The 23,077-nt window shown below is 31.9% G+C and overlaps 3 protein-coding genes across 4 annotated transcripts in view; 1 reads left to right on the top strand and 2 right to left on the bottom strand.

The window, feature by feature from the left end:
- The window catches only part of LOC105158170 (probable pectinesterase 8), a gene marked incomplete in the record, with an annotated part of 4,165 nt that extends 995 nt beyond the window's left edge, over nt 1-3,170 (top strand). Inside the window, 3 exon segments of the mRNA XM_011074820.2 lie at nt 1-72; nt 1,646-1,905; nt 2,895-3,170. Coding sequence (XP_011073122.1) covers nt 1-72; nt 1,646-1,905; nt 2,895-3,051 — 489 coding nt within the window.
- LOC105158169 (ubiquitin-conjugating enzyme E2 27) lies at nt 10,872-14,738 on the bottom strand. Of its 2 annotated transcripts, none has more exons than XM_011074818.2 (5): nt 14,313-14,738; nt 12,484-12,631; nt 11,900-12,059; nt 11,576-11,665; nt 10,872-11,101 (listed from the first exon to the last, which is right to left on the bottom strand). In XM_011074818.2, the coding sequence occupies exons 1-5, from the start codon at nt 14,491-14,493 to the stop codon at nt 10,994-10,996; spliced, it is 687 nt and encodes a 228-aa protein (XP_011073120.1). In that variant the 5' UTR covers nt 14,494-14,738; the 3' UTR covers nt 10,872-10,993. The 2 variants fall into 2 exon arrangements, with proteins under 2 accessions (XP_011073120.1, XP_011073121.1); XM_011074819.2 differs by having other exon boundaries at nt 12,484-12,532; nt 14,313-14,737.
- On the bottom strand, nt 20,610-21,608 carry LOC105158495 (cyclin-dependent kinase G-2-like). Its single transcript, XM_011075279.1, has one exon. It carries the CDS (start codon nt 21,606-21,608, stop codon nt 20,610-20,612), a length of 999 nt encoding a protein of 332 aa, XP_011073581.1.

The raw sequence follows: 23,077 nt of genomic DNA, 5'->3' as shown, positions 1-23,077 counted from the left end.
CATTACTTCAAGGATTGCTATATCCAAGGCTCCATTGACTTCATTTTTGGGAATGCTAAGTCATTTTATGAGGTAAAACTTCTTCACTTTATGCAGCATTTTTTTTATTTTTTATGGTATACGGTTCATTAAACATGATAAATATATAAAACATTACTATAGAACTAAACAAATTGCCATATTCACCAGACTCGAATTCACGATTTTTTGGTTGTGAGGTGTTAATTGCAGTCATGTATGGGTTTTTATTTATTTTTTATATATATATATATAGTTTCCTATATAGTTATATACAAAATTGTGACTAGTTATATTTATTTCATGCAAAAGTTTAATTTTATTGATGTAATAATTTGTACAAGTTCAATATATTAATTTGTAAATGTTAAAAATCAGAAAGACTAGTACTTACAGTCTTGTAATTGTGGTTAACAATTGGTGACTTATGTACAGTACTAACTTAATAAAAATAAATATTGGCAGAATAAATCCATTATAATATGGATAATTATATTTGGCCATTCAAACTATATCTTATTTTTACCTAATTCTTTTTTTTTTTTTGTCAATTTACCATATCAAACTTTATAAAATTTACACTTGTAATGTCCGAACGTTTTTTGATGGATTTTTTTGCCTGAAAAACATTATATGCAGTGCTATGTGATATTTAAGGGCAATGTGATGTGACATTATTCACATGTACATTGCATGTGATGTTTTCATAGCAAAAGATCGACAAAAAAAGGCCATATATGACAGTTCAAATTTTGCAAAGTTGAGATGCGTTAACACACAAGAAAATAAGTTTAGATAATAAAACGTAAAAACGAGTATAATTCGAATAACAAAATATAAGTTTATCCTTATAATATTCATATTGCTACTAAATTGTTGTTAATCATATAGTACTAATAATCAACATTGATAATTAAATAATTATATATATATATATAATGTATATTAAAAATGATCATCACATGTATGGACTCAATATATGTTGCATAAATAAAGCTTTCTTGTTGCAAAGGGGTGGTGGATTCGACAACTGCCGCCTGCCCACTTTAATTTGCCACTAGATTACAAGTTGACAATCCTACTTATGGAAATTATGTTCTTTGTGGTGGGATTTTTTTTAAGGAAGAATTGCATGTTTTGTCCTTAAATAAAACTTTTATTTATTCGATTTCAGTTTATCAAGAATTAATAGTTATTTTTTCTAATCTCTTCCTGACACTTATTTTTTTATAATTTTTGCAATTTTTATTAATTGACGGTGAAATCAGATGATAATTATTTTTTTCAGACCTCCTTCCCAGCCTCACGTACGTGGAACCTGATATATTTGTCTGATTTAACAGTCAATTGACAGAAATGATAGAATAGTAAAAAGAGCGCATGTTTAGGGACCAAAAGTATAAGTGTTGATTTTTTAGACTGAATTGAATAAGTAGTATTGTTTAGGAACCTAAAGTATAATTGTCCCGATTTTTTATTACAATTTAGTATCACACATCGGTGTTCAGATGCATGCTGCCAATGTTTTAAAACACCATTCCGATCAGATGGTTGGACCGATTTAACCTCCATCAAAAATTTTTTAAAATCGCTCAAATCATCAGTTGAACCAATGAACTGCCTGCAGGGTTGTCATATAACTTCGATAGCCAGCCCGGTGGCGCCAGGGGCAAGAGTCATAAATGGAGCCGTGACGGCGCACGGGCGGGCCTCCAAGGACGAGAACAGCGGGTTCGCCTTCGTGAACTGCAGCATTGGGGGCACTGGAAGAATATGGTTGGGGCGGGCTTGGCGGCCTTTCTCCACTGTTGTCTTCTCATACACTAGTATGACTGATATCATTGCACCTGAGGGCTGGAACGATTTCAATGATCCCACCAGAGACCTGTGAGTTTCTATATACCGATTCTTGATTTACTAGCGTGTTTGCGGCACATTCAAATGCGTGTCTGTAGTTACTTAATTTTTAAAAAATTATTGTCTTGTTTTGGGTCACTTTTAAAAGTCTATTTTCAATTTTTTTTCTATTTTAAATCGAAAAAATTCTTGTTCGAACCAGTTTTGGCTCAACCAAACTAATTATAGATCAAGTGTATCACAATTGCTATGTAATTGCTTCATTTTCCTGAACTGCATACCAAATCACACAGCAAGTAAATTGCACTTTTGTCATTTGATTGGTTCAAGTTTGATTGAGTCGGATTTGACTAAATCGTGTTTGGTTGAGTAATTTTTTGAGGAATTTGATCGTTAAATTTTTTAAAAATAATTCATTCTATCATGTCTTTTCATACAACAATTATTATAAAAAAATTGTTTTGTAAAAAAAATTCATTCTATCATATTTTTTTCACTTAGATGAAATTATACTTTTAGCTACATAGGATAAATACAGGTTTAATACTTTTGATTCTCTGCTTTACAAGATTTTTAAAATGATCCTAAATTTGAAAAAAAAACTCAATATATCTAGTCCCATAAATCTCCTAAAATAAAGGATTAAATGTGTCGAGTTTTCTCAATTTCTGAAAATTTCGTAAATAGAAGACTAAATGTGTCAAGTTTTTTCAATTTTCGAACCATTTTAAAAATCAATGGTAGCAGAAAACAAAAAATTCCAAACCCCTATCACATGATTTATTTTGCTCCGATTCGTAGCATAACATATAAGATAATTAAATAAATGCCAAAATCCGATGATGGATGAACATACAACTAATCATACATATGAAAGTTAATTTCATTATACTTATCATATGATTCATCGCTCTTATCAGACCGTATATGAACATATATGAAGAATATGTTTCAAATCATTGTCAATTTTTCTTTACTAATTGAAATTTATTGGTATACATATATATACAAATTTTCAGGAGCATCTTCTATGGGGAGTACAATTGCACAGGTGATGGAGCAAATACAACATTGAGGGTGCCTTATGCACAAAGACTGAACGACACACAAGCTTCCCCATTTCTTAATGTTTCTTTCGTTGATGCCGATCAATGGCTCCAATCTTACTACACCTAAGTTAAATTAAATTAAATTAAATATCTAAAAAAATATTCTTTTGTTAATAAAAAATATTATGTCTTTGCATCAAGAATTAACGGTGGGGATTAATTATTGTGTTGAGCTTTCTAGGTACGCGTGGCTAATGAATTCATTAATCTAATATTCTGAATAATATATATTTCATTGTTTTTTATTATATTGATGTATTAATTAATTTATAATTAAAGTGTTGATGAAATCATATAATTATAGTTTTTCTTAAAAGCAAAATAATAATATATTAATTCCATTAATTATGGATCAATATATTGTCTCAATTTAGTTTGCAATTTGCAAAATGTTTCTTTGATGTTATACTATTTGATACATCATTAAGTATATTCAAATTATTTAATACATTAATATTCATCAACAAATATGTCAAAACGAGATAAAAAAAATAATAAATTACTAAAAGATTATATATATATATATATTGATATTTGTGAGACTCAAACTCACAACCTTGTAATTATGAGAGCTCAACCGTAATAATTAAGCAAGCTTGGCTTTTCGTACTTTTTTTGGAAGATCTTAACTTTCTTGAGTTCTTGTGCTCTTAATATCATAGGAAACATTTAAGGTTAAATTACAATATACTCTTTATAGATTTAGCATAATTATAAATACCCCCATTATTTAAAAAATTATCAGTATTCTCTTAATTTTAACGTTCATATAACAACTAGCCCAATTTGTTCATCACTGTTAGGTTTCATCCATTTTCTATGATAAACTGAACAAAATGTTCTTTTGGATTCTGAATTATAATTTTACTTATTTTTTTAAAAAATTTTGATTTTTGTGGACTAAGTGGATAATTTTATTTTGTAATTTTTTAAAAATATTATCCACCTCGTTCAATTTTATTTTATAATTTGTAATTTAAAAAAAAAATGATACTTGACAATTCCAAACCTTCATCCAAGAGTTATATAAATTTATCAAATATCAGGGGGTATTTGTAACTTTTTAGTAACAAAAAAAAATATTTATGATTATGTCAAATTTTAAAAAAATTCAGTGTAAGTTATCCCACATTTAAAACGGCCATTCCTTCATTTTGAGGGTTAAATATTGTACAAGACAAGAATACTAGGGAATTTTTCTTCCTTCGGATTTGTAAATAACCATGTACTATAAAAGAAATCCTTCACATTCAAGTTTACAATTATTTTAATTCAATATAATTTTTATAAAAAAATAACCTTTGTAACACTTGTAATTATGATGGTGTTGTTTTCAAAAATTATATTTTTTGAAATTTTAAATTGGTCTATCGGTCCAATCTACTGAGTCGTAGGCCAGGAGCGAGTCCAAATCAATCTTAAGTTTAAATTTTTTTTGATAGGTAGAATTCCAAATTTTGACAGACATAATTCAAACTCGACCCATTGAGATCCTTAGTCTTTTAATTAATAGTAGAGCAGTTGAAGTAGCAATGATGAAGCATGTCCCACATTTCTTAGCAAATTAATTAATTAATAAATAAATAATGAGTTCCTTTACTTGGAAGAGAAAAAGGGAATAATACAAATAAATAAATTAGAGATAATGATGATGGCATGGACGTGTTGTGTCTGATTATGAATATTTTCGTATGCAACAATCATTTGATTAATATTGTTAAGATAATGATCCAAATCCATTATTAATATTTAGACTACCACTTCCTACACATTGTTCACGCTACCCATGTTTCATCATAGTGTACACCTATTATTTATTCTTTTGGTTAATTAAAAAGTAGTCATATTATTAATAATTTATACTAAATAATGAGGCGAAAAATTGAAAGTTTATGAATATATATATATAAATTGTTGAAGTTAGTATTTTTTGTTTAAATCCTAACGAAAATGGTATAGCTGTAAACAGAGAATTCTCGGAGATGATGCATGTGTAATTTTTTTTTTTTTAAAGGGGGTTTATGTAATTAACCTATCTTTTTTTTTAAAAAAAAAAGGAACTATGAAACCAATGGTGGGACCCCGTAGACATATCAAAGAAGATTAAGAGTCTAGGCAGTGTGAGTTGGTGCAATTTAAATAATTTTTTGACCCAACTCAATATTTGTGATTTTAAAAAATTTTAGTCCACGTTAGCTTAAAAATCATCAAAATAGCATTTTGGTATTTAATTGGGTTGGGTCGATTTTCGTGGACCTTAGCATAGAGCGAGTAATATGTACAATTATATATTATTGTGTGACAACTTAAGCTTTGGTACGATTATTTATTCCTAATAAATATGTTTTCTTGTTGTGATAATTAGCAAAAATATAAAAATATGAGATATCAGTTACATTGTATAAAAAATTAATATATAACATGGTTCTATGTTTAGTATAGAAGAAACAAATAAATATGAAACATACCAAAATTGTTTATGATTAAGATTGTAAAGAAAGTCCATATTTCAAATTAAGTTAAGAAAGTGATCATAATAACATATAAATATTAAACAAATATTATTTGAAATAAGATAAGATGATTATGAAAATATATTGTAATAAAACGATGATATAATCTATTTTCGGTTCTTGCATTTATGCTATTCTTTTTACAATTCTAAGACCAATTCAACATATCCTTAGCCTGCTAATTATGGTGTAGTTTAGGTTAGGTCGATAGATTGGAACAGTTCAGGGGTTTTCTTGAACACATCTAAGGAGGATTGTGTCTGAACTATGTGTGTCGATCAAGATCTCTATAGCCGATTTCATATCACCAACAACCAAAACATCAATACATGAAAATGAACATACAAGAACGTTCGTTCAACCCCATTAAAAATTTTGATAAGGTTTCAAACCTATGCCACGAATGTGGCAACATATTCAACTTTAGTTATTAAATTATAAAGATGAAAATGATTTTTTAATTTAAATGAGTTTAAAAAGATGATTGTAGTAAAAGTTGGATCTAGTTGGAAATTGATTAAAAATAAAATTAAATAGTTTTATTAAGATTTCTTACAAGAAAATTGAAAATGTTTGTGTTTCTTCTTTGGTTTTCCTTTCCCTTTTATTTTCTCTTTTTTTTTTTTTTTTTTTTTTTTTTTTTTTTTTTTTTTTTTTTTTTTTGTTGTTGTTGTTCTTTTTGTGGTACATCTTGCTTCTCCTCCTTGATTGTAATATCAATTTAAATTTCCTTCATAATTCATTTCTCCACACGTGTAGTTCAAATACTTGTGTGTAGGTGGTGGCATTAATAGTAATTTGGGATCGGATTTAATTGATAAAGGGGTAAAATACACTTTTATCCGCTGAACAATTTGTTATGTAATATTTACATTTTGAAATGAATAAATGTAACACTTATCCTTTTGAATGAACAAAAATGTTCCTCATGCCTTATATAATTATATTATTTTCAATACATTTTAGTATTTTGCACATTAAATCATTAATAAATTTTTTTAATTAATTTTTTTCAATAAGTGAAAATCTTAAATTAAAAGTAGATTATAAATTAATAAATATATATAGTAGATAAACAATAAATATAACATAACCAACAACTCATATATTACAGATGACAGTGGTCCGCTTATAAAGTTTGATCCAATAAAAATTGATGGAATCATAGTGATTAAATTGGACAATGTCTCAATAAATTTTAACGAAACGACTATTTTAACGAAATGAATATTTTTTTTTAAGATTAGATTCCCTTATTAGGGCTTTTTTATTTTTTATTTGAAGCGATGAACTAATATTAATTGAAATAACTCGATTACAATTATTTATGTCAAATATCAATAATTAGTAAAGACAATTACAATAATCATAACCTGATTAACAATATCAGATAAATTAAATTTAAACAAGGGTAAATTGCAACCACCTCCCATGGGGTTTGGCATAATTATAAATACCTCCTCGTTGTTTGAATACCCCCTGATTTTGACATTCGTTTAGCAACAAGCTCATTCCATTAGGTTTTCATCCAATTTTTGTAATGAACTGACCAAAATGCCCTTTTGGATTATAAATTATAATTATTTATATGTTTTATAATTTTTTAAAGTATTTTTATGAACTAATATTTTCCTCTAGATTATTTATTTTATCCACCCTCACTTTTTTTTTATATTTTTTATTTTTTTAAAAAAATTCAATAAGGGCAAAATTATAATGTTCACTTCACCATCTATGAGCTACATAATTATTATTCCTTGATAGGGGTACTTATAATTTTTCAAATAATGAGGGGTATTTATAATTATGTCAAATTTTAAATAAGATAATTATAATTTATCATTTAAAAAATACTTACTATTGCAATAGATAACACCTACTATGCAATAAAACAACGTCCAATTAAACTAGGCCTTATTAAGATACGTAGCCACAATTAGTTGATTTCAATAGAAAAGCTGAGTCAAAATGAGTTTTTTTATTTTTTTTCTTTTTCTTTTTTCCCCCTTATGCTAGAGAAAGTGGTAGTTGGAATGGACTTGTAGTCAATTGACAATAGTGTGAAAAGGACTAAGATTCCAATTTCTATGTATGATAATAAGTCCACTTTTTATTTTTTTTTTATTTTCCTCAAAAGTCCATTTTTTAATCGAAATTGGGCATAGAATAATTTTGTGGTGGAATTTTACTTAATTTTATTTTGAATTCAGTCATAATCAATTCAAACCTACTCACTTTGATTGTCAAATTATTTAATGAAAGCACAAAGAAAGTCCAGAGGGTGTTTTAATAAAATTATAAAACTCTTCATAATATTTTGTAAAATATTTAAAATTTTACAAGATGTCTTAAAAGTATTTAATAACAAATTTATGAGACCAGCTTTTTTTTTTAAAAAAAATATTAAAAGGGTTTTCAACTTGTTCTTGAAAATATTAACAAATGCTTTTAGTTTTGATCGTATTGATTATAAAATTATTATAATTATAAATATTATAATTTATTTTTCAAAAATAATTGATATCTTATAAACTCTAGCGGCAACTTATGAGTTGCATGAATTAAAATTATTAACAATTGTAACTATTATGAAGGGTAAATTACATTGTCACTCACTGGAGTTTGGTTTATTTACACAAACGCCTTTTGTCCTTTGCAAAACTACAAAAAGAATTTGAGATTATAGTTGTAGTACAACTATATCCGATATTCAATGGTAAAATTTTACGCAAATACTTTTTGAAACCCTTTCAGGTGTATATCTGTAATTTTACAAATGATGGTGTTTGTGTAATTATATATAATTTCAGGAGATATCGATGTAATTTACCTTATTATAAAAGTAGACGCACAACTACTATTAAAATAGAATAAGCACCCACATATTATTGGATTTTAAACTTATAATCTTATAATCATTGAATCTAAATTTCATCAATTAAATTATACCGATCAGGCATTTTCATTTCATTTCTTAACCTACGCACACACCCACTCTCACACACTGTCAATAAATTTTTGGACCCAATATTTTTATAATAAAATGTTGAATCCCAAATCATTGAGGTGTCCCCTAAGGTTTTTGGACCCAATATTTTTATAATAAAATGTTGAATCCCAAACCATTGGGGTGTCCCCTAAGGGACCGATCATGCATTTCCATGTTGTACCTTAATAGAAGAATAAGTGTTTAAATTTGAAGTTGGGCTCAAGTTTTGAAGGAGTGGACTGAGGTGGATGACCGCTAACCAGCTTTGATCTCAACTCAATTTGGTCTAAATTCTGAAACACCCAAGTTTTTCTTTTTTTTTCTTTTAAATGATAATCGATCAACTATTATTAATTGAATTAAATTAATTATACTAATTTCTATTCAATAATTATAATAATTATATCCTAATCAATAATGTTAGATAAAATAAATTTAAATAACACCTACTATTATAATAGACAACTCCTGCTATGCAATGAAATAGAATTCCACATATATATAATAAAATTTAAATTTATAATTTTTAAAGTTATGAAACCTCAATTTCATTAACTGATTTAGATATGGTTGTGGAAACACCCAAAGTGTTGAAAATTGGACCGCAGTTGGTGAAAGTTGAACCTTTAGGTGTCCTTTTGTGGCCGAGTCAAGCACTCCATTTGTTGGGGGAGGGGGCGGGGGGGGGGTTTTAGGGAGAACGGTCATACAAACTTGAAATGCATCTTGTAGTTTACTCCACCGATTCGGAATTTTTTTTTTTAAGGTTACATGAAATGATTGTTGTTGTTGTTTTTGGTTAAATTATGATCGCTTCTCTGAAATTTTATATAATTATAAATATTTTTTTATTATTTAAAAAATTATAAATACTCTCTTGACATAATTATAATAGACTGTTATAAAAGAATATTTGTAATTTCAAAAAGGTATTTATAATTTTCTAGGTATCTATAAATATTCATATGGCTGATGGAATTTGTAGCCGTAACTTCGATATGAGGCTGACGGCTTAACTATAAGACATCATTGATGGATGATTGTTCTATTAATTGGTATTAGTTGTGTAGTTATCTCGTTACATCGTCATTTATTGCTAGTTATCCCTTTTGAGTTGGTGGAGTGGGTTATTGGGTACTTCTTGACCCGGCCCAATTGTCTTCTTGAGTTAATGGACTTAGCTCTTGCCTATTAGTATTTCTTGACCCGGCCCAACTCAAATCAAGCTCCAAATGAGTCCATTGGGCTCAAATATTAGCACCCGTAATGGACGTACCCCAACTAATCAATCCAAGAAATTAGGGCTTTTGTCTCCATGCACCAAATAATACTAAATCATTACCAAGAATGAAAACCCATCTTATATATATATTTTTTTTTCCTTTAAATTTTGTACAGAAAAACTTGGGTGGGTTTTGCTCCAATCTCCTCATACTTGCAAAATTGTGACTGTATTTACTGATTATACATCAACACAGAAGAAATCGAACTCACAAATTATTGATTGAAAGTAGTTCGACAATATCAACTGGACCCAAGGATGATGGCAAACCCACCCTATACGTTACGATCCTCGTAGTTTGGTCTGAGTATTTTCCTCCAGGGCAGGCCCCAGAATTGATTCAGATCAATGTAGTACAGTTCATTCAAATTCATGGTTGGTGTCATTTGGATTGTAGCTAGAACTTAGTCTCCCAAATTCTATGACCCGTACTACACGCAGATCCTTGTTCTCCACACTTGTCATCCCTCCAACTTATATGTATAGTTGAGCTGAATCAAGAAAATATCGAAGAGTGTCCATTTACATCAAACTCATATTATGATCAAGAAGGAGAACCACTCGAAACAAGAGAAAGACAGGAAATGAGCAAAATCTGCTACCACTCGCCCGACTACGCGACTGCTCTAGAAGGGATCTTGTTGGCCTTCGTTCTGGCAATGTTGCTGTTTATCATATGTCCTCCTCATCCACTGCAGAGAAGAAACAAGGTCTGTTTTCACTTTAGGTCCTAATGTATTTACCATAACCTGCATTGTTCATTTTGTGAAGCTCTGGGGAGGTTTTTGGTCGTTTGACTCTGCAGATATATAGCAGAACGACAGCCAGTCTTTAAGCTGAAACAAGTTTTGGGAAAGTATATACATCTTAAATAATCATGTTTCAAACATAGATTTCAATATCCAAATGGGACTCTAAGCAGTAGCAGAGAGATGAGACGACATCCATGGTGGACTATAAGTCGTAAGATTTCACTTTAAGATATCATCATCAGCATGTACAAATTGTTACGAGCCTGTTTGGGTAATGCTTAGATAGGCAGCATGAAATTTCCGTCAAACATGTATGCAGTGACAATGAGGGAGAAGAGAGAAACAATGAAATTCAGAAAGAAACTGTCGGTTAGAGATATTGAAAGTGGAAAACGGGCCAAGAGCATGATGTCTTTATATAGTACTGTTTTACTGTTTTGTATAGCATGTAGACTCCATTGCTGCAGTGAGTATCAAGTAGAGCAAAGCTTCTCAAGAGCCAAGTTTTCATCACCGCCAACATTCTCCAATGTAGTTCTTACTAAATCTTCAGGAAATCCCATCTCCACGAGCTTTTGCACCTGATGAAATTAGTAAAGCAATTGGAATTGGTAACATTGAAATATAGTCCAGACGGATAATTAGTTTTTACCTGGCCTTAAGTAATTACAAGGGCCAAGAAGGTATCAACAACTATTTTGATGAGACTTTATCTCTTTATTTGTTGCCAACAAATCATCAATAGTAAAAATTAATTTAGAAATAACAAACAACAATTCCGAGAAGAAGCAGAAGCAAATGAATATAATCTCATATAAGAAACCATTATCTTAGTAATAACACCTTAAAATTCACCAACTTACTATCTTTTCTATTTTCAAATTTCTGCTCTGTGGTGTTGTTACATGGTGTGGTCACACATTCAATCAACGATCTTTTACTGTTAGTCCGAGTACATCCGACACTATTTTTTCTCTGCAATTCTCTACTCTAGGTGCTAGAGAGAGATAAGTAAAGAAAACACAAGTGCACCACAACACTGTTAGAATGCAAACCTTTTCCTCAACACCAAGAGACGATGTCATTGCAAATGCTTCTGTCCAATAACGAGCTGTTCCCAGAAATGTCTGGTAGTCTCTGAGATACTAGAGCATGCACAATTAATAATAACTAATCAACAACTGGAGGATGGAAGAGTAAAGGTGCATGTATAAGAAGTAGACATATAAAACTCAGATCTAACTGGCGAATACTTGAGGACAGAGAAAATGTAACCAGCCAACATCTTAAAATTACGTGGTAAGAACAAGATCAGGAAATCGTCTTAATACAAGTGTACAGGGGGAAGGTAGCAAGAATATGGCACAAACTGACAGTACCTGTTGTGCTACCACGGCATCTTGGGGATCATCAGGTTCAGGAGCTGAAAGTAATGCTTGGATAGAAAGGAGTGCCGTTTTCAAAGTCAGTGCTGGGCTCCACTGGTCTTTCAGTATATCCAAGCATATTGCTCCACTTTGGCTGCTTATATTAGGATGCCTTTTATGGAAATCAAGACATAAAAGTAGTGAAAACAAAATAATTTCTCATGGAAAAACACAGAAACTTCTCTGATATGTTTATGCAGTGAGAAGGAAAAAAGAAAGTAACAAATCAGTTTATTATATTTTAGTTTCTAAATAGTAACGCAATAGACCACTTTTACTTCCGTTAATGCTGCCTTTATTCTGTATGTTTAACCTTGAAATTGAAATGCATCATATGCTACCGTAAGTTGATCAAGTCTCTTTATTTTGAGGGTTTAAAAGTACCAAACAAGTGAAGACTACTTACTGCTATTGACACCATTCAGAAAAAAACAAAAAACAAAAGAAAACAGAAAACAGAAGACAAAACAAAAAAAACAAAAAGAAGAGAGAGAGAGAGAGAGAGAATATTTATAGAAAGACTTGTTTCACCATACCATACTTTAGTGGCAAACTTCATTTTTGGAGGCTCAAAGGGGTAACCATCTGCACAGAGAAAAAAAGTAAGAAGTTCTTTTGTCCAGCTAAACACCAATTGGTAGCACTCACTCACTACATATATTGGAAAAACCGGCAGTTTGACTGCTGAAAATCAATAAAATGAAACATTTTATTGCTAAGTCTTAGTGCATATAGAACATTTGTGAAATTGAGATCAACTTACAGAAGGGGAACAAAAAAACAGGCAACATCTTACAAGTTTGTATGCATATAGTGTTTTTGTCAACATTTTACATCTTGCTTTAGCATTTTCCTATTAAAGACTTCGCATTGAGCATGAACCGGAGAACAAGCAGAAGTGTTAGAAGTTTAAATCATCTCCATCTTTCAAGCATAACCAAAGAAGATTTTACCTTTTCTTAAATTAATGTTGGCATTCTATATGCTTTCTCCATTCCAGAAAAACAAGGAATAACTGCTTAGTTGGTCTGTGGGTTAATTTATCCACTTCAATTATCATAAAGGTTAAGCATGCAATTCTATTTCTAACAAAAATAAAATCTACTGACATGGAACATTGTTTTGCTAGCATGAATGTGGCTTCAGTTGTACATCATTGCTCGAATTGCAAGAATGTGCTCAACTTAAGTAAAGTATCATCTTATATCGTAACAATTGCTCTCTGGTCCATTCAATTTTTAATACAAGCATGTTCCGTCACAGCCCTCTCCTTGTGATGGTTCATAACTTGTAAAAATTCAATTCACAGATTAGCTGCTTAATCCAATTTGCCTCAAACTTTGTATTCAAGTAACTTGTACACTATGCAACTTGAAATCACTCAGCTATATTATTACACTATTTCCCATTTGCATTCCTTCGTGTTATTAAAAAAGAAACAGCTTAAGTCAACCAAAGCTATCAACTCGCAACTTTCTTCACTACTTTATTCCTGACAAAAAGAAAGAAGTTTGTGGTTTCCATGAGCTCGGTGTCCAGATCAGATAGCACTACGGATCCCTAAAGCTAAAAAGTGAAAGACAATGACAGTTTAAAATTTAAACTTTAAAAACAAACAAGTACCATTAGGATATCAGCATTCATGTTAAAGAGAATTGCTAATGCCGTCAGAATTTGTAATTCAATAAAAGTTAAGAGATATTTATTTTATTTCAACTTCTTCTACATGACAAAAGTTGGGTATCCTAATTTCCTTGTGTTTGATGTACTAACCTTCACACTCTAAGACTGATATTTGACCTAAGGTTGTTCCTAGAAGAATTTTGAAAACGTGAGTCGCATTTCTCTCGAGCATATCGGACTAGTTTAATGTTGAAGGGCATTGTTAATTCTTTACTCATCGATCATAGTGGAATCTTCCACAAAAATATGACCATAATCATATTAATTCACCCAAAACAACTGCTGCAACACATCAAAGTGAACCGACAACTTTGTGTTGTACCTCAAAACAAAGGAAAAAGAGAAAAAAACCTTTGCCAGCCCTTTCACAAGCATATACGCCATAACAGGGATACATAACACTATACATATTAATGACCCTCAGATAAAAACCCACAAAACTTGATCAGAGAACATAAGTTCACCAAAATACCAAATACATACACATACAGCACAACATTTATAACAGAAAGGAAAAGATGGAAGTGCAACACAACATTTTGTTTACAAGAAATAATAATTCAACAACCAAAAGAAAAAATAATAAAAGCAGGGAAATTTTCAGAAATCATTTCTAACCAAACCCACAAACACAAGAAACGAAAAGTAAACAGAATTCAACGATTAAAGTGAAAAGAATCACCAGGCAAAGTGATGTCGATCTTGAAGGTGCCGCCTTCGTAGGGAGTACCAATCGGACCGGGGATAGTACCAAGCAAGTGAGCCAGGTTGGCTTCGCCCTTCGGCATAACCTTTATTCCTGATACCTGAAAATCCCGGTTGCACTCTTGCAGCTCCTTCTGAACCCGAGCAAAATCCACCATTTTCTTGGTGATTTTTCTTCTGGTTTCTGGCTTCAATCGAAAATGCAATTCTGGGTTTCGACGGAGAGGAAAGTATCGTGTGGTTGGTCAGGATTCAGGAGTGTACAGTCTCTGTTTCTCTCTTTCTCAAAGCGAAAAAGTGTGTCAACCGCTCAGCCTTTCAGTTTGAAGGGAAATGGTGCGTCTTTGCGCGAGTTCCAGAGGTTTTGAGTTTGACAGTAATATTCCTGGTTTTGGAATTATTGTTTGACTAATGGAAAAATTGAAAGTTATTGTTTCTTATTAGCTAATTGCAACATTAATACGATGTCGGAACTAAGGGATTTTTTTTAATTTAATTGTTGAAATTGAGCCCTATAATTTTTTAAATATCATAAATTCCAATCCAGTAAATATTTGAAATGTTGTTCTATACATAGTAGATGTTGTTCTTATGTTATAAGATATTGCTCAGACATAATTTACTTAATATTATTGATCACGATATGTTTATTACAGTTATTTTTTATATTCAATATGAATACTTATAATTAATTTATTTTAAATAATAATAATTTATTATTTTTATTTAAAAAAATAGTAAAAACTAACTGCAGAGCTTGTAAAAAAAACAATAATAATAATTTGTCATTTGATGGAATTCTTTGCAAACTTCTGCCTCTAACAGCTTTGTTGTAGTAAAATTGCAGAGATGTTAACATGATAAATAAATAGGAATCATTTATATATTGGTTTTAATGTAATTTAAATTATGTGAAACTGTAAATGAATAAATTATTTCTTTACGAATAAAAATAGCAATTTACGCCTTTAATTTTTCTTTAATAAGAAAGTAATTTGAACATTTACAATAGGATGCCGAGTAAATTGCATTTTTCCCTTTATATATAACTTTAAAAAGTAAAGAAACTTTGTGAACCAAAAGTAAAAAATAATTAAATAAATCACAACAATTTTCTTAAAATTTGTCCTGATTATAAATATTCTATTGTTTTTTGAAAAATTAGAAAAATATATATTCCCTAATTCTTGAAGAAAGTATTACTACAAAAAAAATATTTGAAACAGAATTTTGAACGGCCAAAATTAGTCTCAATTTCGGACGAATTTGTAACTAATGTTGGTAATTTCAAATGGTAGGCGGCGCGCTTGCATTTTCGTTGAAAAAAAATGGATCGTCCCAAACACCATTAAAAAATAGGACAAAATAGAAAATGAGGAACGTGTTTGTCTAGCTCGATAACATGTATCGCAAATAAAATTATTCAGTGAATCCAAACATCGAATATCTGAGATAAAAGATAAATGCTAACTGTTTTGGTGTTCCACACGCTGATGCCAGACAATGTGTGGATCTTCTCTCTGCACCTTCATTACCGAATGTGCTTGCAAGGCTTGTAGCAGTACACCCGTCCCCCGAAAGCTCAACTGCTCCAATTAGCGAGGTACGGTCCGGTATCACACCTAATTCATCAATAAATGTTATTTGGCAATTGTAGAGTCACTTGACGAATGGATATGAGATTGCAAGTCAAGTATGGGACATAAAGAACATCAGTCAATTCAATTTTTAGGCCCAAGACGATGCGCCCAACCATTGTTGCTGTCATTCTAGCCCCATTTGGTAAGTAAACAGGCATAGGAATCATATCCTTGAGTTTGCTCAAGAATTCTTTTTTACCTATGATATGGTTCGATGCGCCACTAACTAGCATCCAAGTAAATGGTTGAGTAGCCTTACCAGAAAGTCTGTCAGTGCCATCACTAGGATAGTCCAATATGTTCAGCAACTTTTGGAATTTTTCGGCTAATAAGCCCAGTATTCCCTCACTGCTACTTCCTCCAACTGACCTGCTTGTTGTTGCTGCATTAGCCTGACCACGCCCCACTTGACCTCGATCTCGAGATTGCTTCGTACGCTCTCGTCCTCATTTTCCTTTGTACCAAGTAGGATACCCATTGATCTTGAAGCAATCTGTGACGTCATGACCGGATTTACGACAACTCGAACATATTTTCTCTGTATTTCCACGCTGCTTTGGTCCATATTGGTTAGATCCCTTTCCATATCCTGGGGTGGTCACCGACATTGCAATTGCCTCAATCTGATCGTCCCCACCCCACATCATCGGGCGGTGTCTCTCTTCCTTGGTAATCATGACATAGGCTTTATCCACAATAGGTAACGGATCCAAATTTAGAATTTGAGATCTAACTATTCCAAAAACAACGTCATCAAGTCCCATGAGAAACTGATGTAGTTGGTATTCTTCTCGTTCCCGAAGGAAATCGTGTGCAGCCCCATAAGTGCAATTTGGCACTTTGGAGTAACTAGCGGTTCATCCCACATTCCTTCTAATTTTGTGTAGTATGTCATTACCGTCATTCCTTGTTCTCCAGTTGAAGCGATCTGACCCTTTAATTCATGGATCCGAGGCGCATTTCCAATAGAAAAGTGCTCTCATAGGTCATCCTAAACCCGCTTAGTGGTCTCCTCATATGCTATGCTGGGTTGAATAGACTTTTTCTATAGATTTAAAAATCCAAGATATACATAGAGTTACAAGCAATCCATACGCTCGCCTTGGGAGTATTCGGATCTGGTTTCATTAAACTTCCATCAATAAATCGTAGCTTGTTCTTTGCTCGCAAGGCATTCGTCATCGCCTTCTCTCACATGTCGTAATTATCGTCATTCAACATACACGTGGTGATGATTGCCCTAAGACTATCAGATGGGTGTAAGAAATACGGCGACGACATCTCCAACATTTTCTTAGCGCTGGAAGTTGCTGCTTTCTCATCCATCAGAAATGAGGTGAATCAAGTCAAGATTTAGATCAAAATTAGGATGGCGGAGTGGTGTGGTGGACTGATTTTCTGTCAGGATTTTAAACTCGCTCCAGTACCATGAAATTAACTAGAGAAACACACTATGAAAGAAGGTATTCTTCTATGTATTGTGTCTTATAAATCAAAGGAGTACATGTTTATATATATAGTTGTCAAGGGAACACCAAACTAGAGAAGAGAGAAAAGAATGTTAATTAAAATCTTAGGGATCTGATATTTCATAATTACACGCCTATAAATCAGCTAATGATGATATAAAAGATATCATTCAACTAATTATAGAATATTCCATATCAACAGTGTGTGAATACAACTGATAAATCTATGAGCTTTCTTTTGTTTCTTAAAAGAAAAATGGAGAGAAAAAGCTTCTTTTATATATATATATTTTTTTCTGGGAGGGGAAGATGAAGAAAAATAAAGAGCAGAATCTGTTTTGAGAGGGAGAGAGAAGAAAAATCTGTATTGTGCACTATGTGTGGATAAGTTGGTTAAGAACAAAGCCTAAATTCGAAAACACTAATTGATAGTATGTTTTGGATTTAGTTTCTTCTGTTGATTTCCTTCTACTTAGTAGATGATTAGGATTCACTTTTTGATATGGTGCGGATCATTTTCAGAGGGGTTTTACAATAAATTTTTTAGTAAATGATTGAAATTTAGAGGCTAGAATCAACACATATACCCGATTTAAGTAAAAGAAGAAGGTATAAATTTCATGGTTAAATTCCATGTCCTTCTTCATTTAATTCGTAGCCACATTTTCACATGTGTTTTTGTGTTTAAGTCTTTGATTTTTACGCTTCCACCATGTCTTCAAGCCATACCAATTCTTTCAATAGTATACAAAATTTGGTCTAAATATTTTGTCGATTAATTATTTGACTGATTTTGAGATGGTCGAACCTCGGTCCAAAAGTTCGGACACATTTTTTGATGACTTAATTTTTATTTTGGATGGTCTAAAGAGGACCCAAATTTCTTGTGGTTGGTAGTTCGAAAGGCAGTTCCAAATTATCATTTTGAGACAGAGATTTGGACGGTATTATTTCGTGCTAATTTCAACAATTAATTTATAATAGCTAAATAATGTCGTCCCAAATTATGTGCCAAAAATCATTCAAAAATCTTGTAGCGGCTATATTTCAATAGCTATATTATAACGACTATTCAATGTCTGTCCGCAAAATCCATTAAAAATAAGTCTGTAAATTCATGCGCTCCCTCTCATTTGTGTTACCATTCAATTGAATCTCCAATGAAATTGAGCTCTTAAAGTTGAATATATATATATATCAACACTAATTTTTTTTTATTGTAATTAGATAAATATAAATATTATCTAATCCCTGCGGTCTAAAATTTGCGATCGATCATTTTATTTTGAAAACTTAAGGTGGTGGAGGTGCATTATTATTCAGATATTAAATATTATAACCATTTTAAACTGTAATGTTGCTCTTGTTTTTAATATATAATATATTAACTCTATAAAGTAGTTAATTATAATATATAGTTACTGAGGTGCTTGTAATTTATATATATATATATATATATTATATAATTAGATAAATATGTTAAGACAATCAAAGAGTGGGTGTATAAGAAGAACTTGTGGACTCTTTTTAGATAAATTATGTCTTTTCTTTTAATGTATTTTTATTGTGGTGATTTGTAATATATTTGATTTTTGTGTTATTTTGGTTGATTATATTTTTACTTTTTAATATTAGGATATAAGAAATTCATAGAAATTTTAAGATGGTTAGTAGAATAATTGATGTTGGTTGATTTTGAAATTTTTCGACATGATTTTTGAGATTCTTTTAACATATTTTTTTATTTTACAGATATATATAAGTAACATCTCATTTTGTAAAATAATCAAGTGTAGTGTTTGGTGGACTGGTGAGTCGACCAACTCCTTCAAACAAGGGCTCGGTTTTGAATGCTTCTGACAGTAGAGGATATTTATACAAATCAATTAAAACTAACCGATGGATAAAGAAGGGATTAAAATTGATGAAATATTTAATCTTGAGGAACTAAGTCTGATGAGGGGTAATATAATGGACCAAATCTAAACAAGTGGTATAGTTAAAGGATCAAAAGTAATATTTATCCGAATCAAGTATGTTTGCCAATAAAAGAATTTATTAAATTAACTGATTACTTGAATGTATGATATAATGAAATAAAGGGTAAAACTCACCCCTTGACTATTAAAATCTTCAAATACTTTCTTGGTTTTGATATTTTTATCTAAATGAACGAAAATAGCCTTATATATTAATTATTTCTACAGCCATATGAATTAATCTATAAATAATAAATTTACTTCACTTCTTATTTTAAATTTTTCCTCGAAATAAAATATTTTTTATAGTGCTAGAAAATTTAATGATTCGATAAAAATAATTAAAAAATATTTTTATTTAGGTAAATTCAATAAACTATATAAAAAGATCAGTACAAGATAACTCTAAAAAATAATATTACTGATCATATAAAAAACAAATGTACAAAAATATTTTAAAAAAAGAAAAAGTTTAAATAAAAATATTTGAAAATAGAAGTAAAAAAAAAGTCCCTCTTTCAATTGCGATTTTTGGTCCTTTTACTTAACTATTTATACAATTTTAGTCCCCAAATTATTGACTTTGATAATATTGGTCCCTAAACTAATATTTTTTTTAACAACTTTAATCTCTGTTGCAACTTTTTGCGTTAGAGCTAACGGAGACAGCATTGGAGGGAAAAAAACTGTCGTTTTCCCGCCTTAAAGGTTGGATGCTTCATTAACTAGAGCAGAGAGGGTGGAAAAGTTTAAAACACGAACACCTTTCATATATGGTTGAATCAACAAAGTTGAATGGCACTTTTGAATAACACGAGGGCGGGATGCATTTTGCGCTAAAAAATATAAATTCATAACAAAATTACACTTTTTTTGGGCACTTGAACAATACATTAATAGGAAGGGACATGCAGTTGAATATCTCAACTGTATGATTAGAAATTAGTTGAGTGTTGAGACATAGTCAACCAACACCAAGATTATCTTAGTATTCATAATAGTCCAACATTTAATAGTCATCAGTGACGAAAGAACAAAAGGCAAAGCAAAGAAACGGCAGATTTAATTTGGGACTGCAACAAACTCATATTATCCATAACATTGATAACCATTTCTGCAGATGTATTTGTACAAGAAATTTTTGAGGCTTCAATTGTTCATAAAATCCTATCAGTAAAACTATTGTCTAAAAATGGCACTGGTGCCTTGTGCTAAACCAGGAAAGCAAAGGATCGAATTCCTTGAACCAGCCGTGATTCAAAGCAGCTTGTGCCGTTATTCTCTTATCTGGATCATACTCCAAAAGCTTTTTCAGCAGATCAAATCCAAGTTCCGAAAGCAATGGAGCTCCTGAATTGGCTGCAGCTGCAAGAAACTTCCCTGTAAACACATTATCGTCCGCTTTGCCACGGCCAAGTAACGTGTATATCTTGGTTCTCTGCTCACGATCACACTTCCCTTTGAAAAGCACCTCCTTCAACAGCAATTCTGCCATTATACAACCAACTGACCACATGTCGATTGCGGTAGAATACGTCTCCGCTCCAGCAAGGATTTCTGGGGCTCTATACCAAAGAGTTACAACACGAGGAGTGTAGGATCCCGATTCTCTTTCGAATTGGCGAGACAGACCAAAGTCGCAAATCTTCACTTCACCCTTTTTGTTGATCAGAATGTTTGATGGCTTCAAGTCCCTATGCATCACTCCATTGTCGTGCAGAAATTTCACGCCCTCCAGCAACTGCTTCATCATGCACTTCACTTCGTTTGGACGCAACGGCTGTCTCCTGACGTCCATGAATCTTTTCAGGTCGCTTTCCACGTGCTCCATTACGACGAAAACACTATCCCAATCATCTAGAACCACTTCTTTGAATTCCACAACCGCAGGATGCTGAGGAAGAGCCTTTAGAATGCCGATTTCCCTCAAGGTTGTCGTAGACAATCCGCAACACTCCTCCTTCATGGCCACGATTTCACCTGTTCTCTTGTCACATGCTCTGTACACAACGCCGTAAGACCCCTGACTGATCACGTTCATATACTCGTAATTATTCGCTTTGCCAAAAATCAAATTCATCCGCAGGAAATGATTAGGATGAGACTGAGAATCATTGGGTGAGAACAAGAATGGGTGATGATCATTCTTGTGGCCAAGAAAATTAAGAAGCCCAGCCTCGGCCATGGAAACACAATTTACAGAGAGGTGAAACAATACGCAGAGTAAGCCAGAAGCTGTAGGAAATCTTGAAAGGAAGAGGTTTGTATTTGTTGTTTCTTGTTTTGCAGGGACCTTTATATAGTAAGGTTGGTTAATTAAATGTAAATAGGAATAGGAGATGGTCGGATATTTAATTAATGTTAAAAAGTAGAGTTAGAGTCATATCTAGTTTAGTTAATTCAGAATAAGAGATATCGTTTTTTCTGTATTATTTTTTAACCCCACCATTTAGAAGAGTTGAAATCTCAGAAGAGTGAAGAAATTAGAAATGCTGCAGAGTTATAACTCTCATTTGTAAAGGACGTCTCTGTTAGTCTAAGTGCGTCTTTTAGTCAGGTAGGAGTTTTAACTGATTTTTGAGTTTGGTGCTGTATATATACATCACTACACAACGGCTGCAAACTTGACTTCTTCTGCAACTGATATTTGAAAGTCTTAGATTGAAATTCCATTCTTTCTCTTCTTGTTCTTGAAATCTTGACAAAGAGTAGTCTAATAATTAACTACGGGTACTTGAACTGGGGTCTGAGTGTCTAAAGAAAATCATGCATCATCCTGAAAGTTTTGAATAATCCCAAGGAAAACGCTTGGGCAATTGGGTGAGTGGGGTTTCGTCTCATTGCTAGAAATTTGTGAAGAAGGGACGTCAAATTCGCAGGCTTACTAAAGAGAAATTTTTGAGGATTTTGCGTAATTTGGGTACTGCACTGGCGCAAGAGAATTTTCAGGCATGCTCATGAATTATGTTAGAAATCAAAGAATTTTCAGGATGGAAAGAAATGGAATAATTCTGTAGTTCCATTAACGCAGATATTGGATAAGAAGTTTTTGGTGTTCGTATTAGCACCGGTTGTGCATTCCAAGCTGCTCGACTGTCTCGAATGTGACAAGCTATGGGGAGTCGTTGTTGGGCATTAAGTCGAGCAACATCAGAAGAGGTGATCGGGTTATTTGTCTGAATTTCTTATATCTATTCTCTTTAGTTTCCAGTTTCCACATTGTGTATAAGCTGTGGTAGAGAAGTAAATGTGGCTAATTATGGTCTAAAACTGATGAAAGATTGTATTCAGAACCATTTTTTTTTCTCAGTTTGGTGTCTGGAGATGATGATCTGAAACTGCTAGTCACAAGGGATTGTGCTCCGACTGCTCAAATCTTAAGGTGGCTGTTCAGATGGTGAAATCATTGTCCTCATGCCAAATTTTGCTGAGTTTCTTGTCGTAAACAGTGTCCTCATCAGCGTGTTGATGGATTGTGGATCTGTGCTGTTCTAGGAGTGAGCGGCAGATGCATTGATTGATTTCGCCTACAACAATAAAACAAGAAAGTTGTTGGGTGAAATGAGATGCATGGAACCACAAAATTGGCTTTTGATTCTTTCTTCTTGCCAATCTGATAAACTCTGTTCATGGTAATATGTACAGTGGCTAGTG

Source organism: Sesamum indicum, linkage group LG3 (genome assembly GCF_000512975.1).
Source record: "Sesamum indicum cultivar Zhongzhi No. 13 linkage group LG3, S_indicum_v1.0, whole genome shotgun sequence".
NCBI lineage: Eukaryota > Viridiplantae > Streptophyta > Magnoliopsida > Lamiales > Pedaliaceae > Sesamum > Sesamum indicum.
This window is presented reverse-complemented; position numbering and strand designations above follow the sequence as displayed.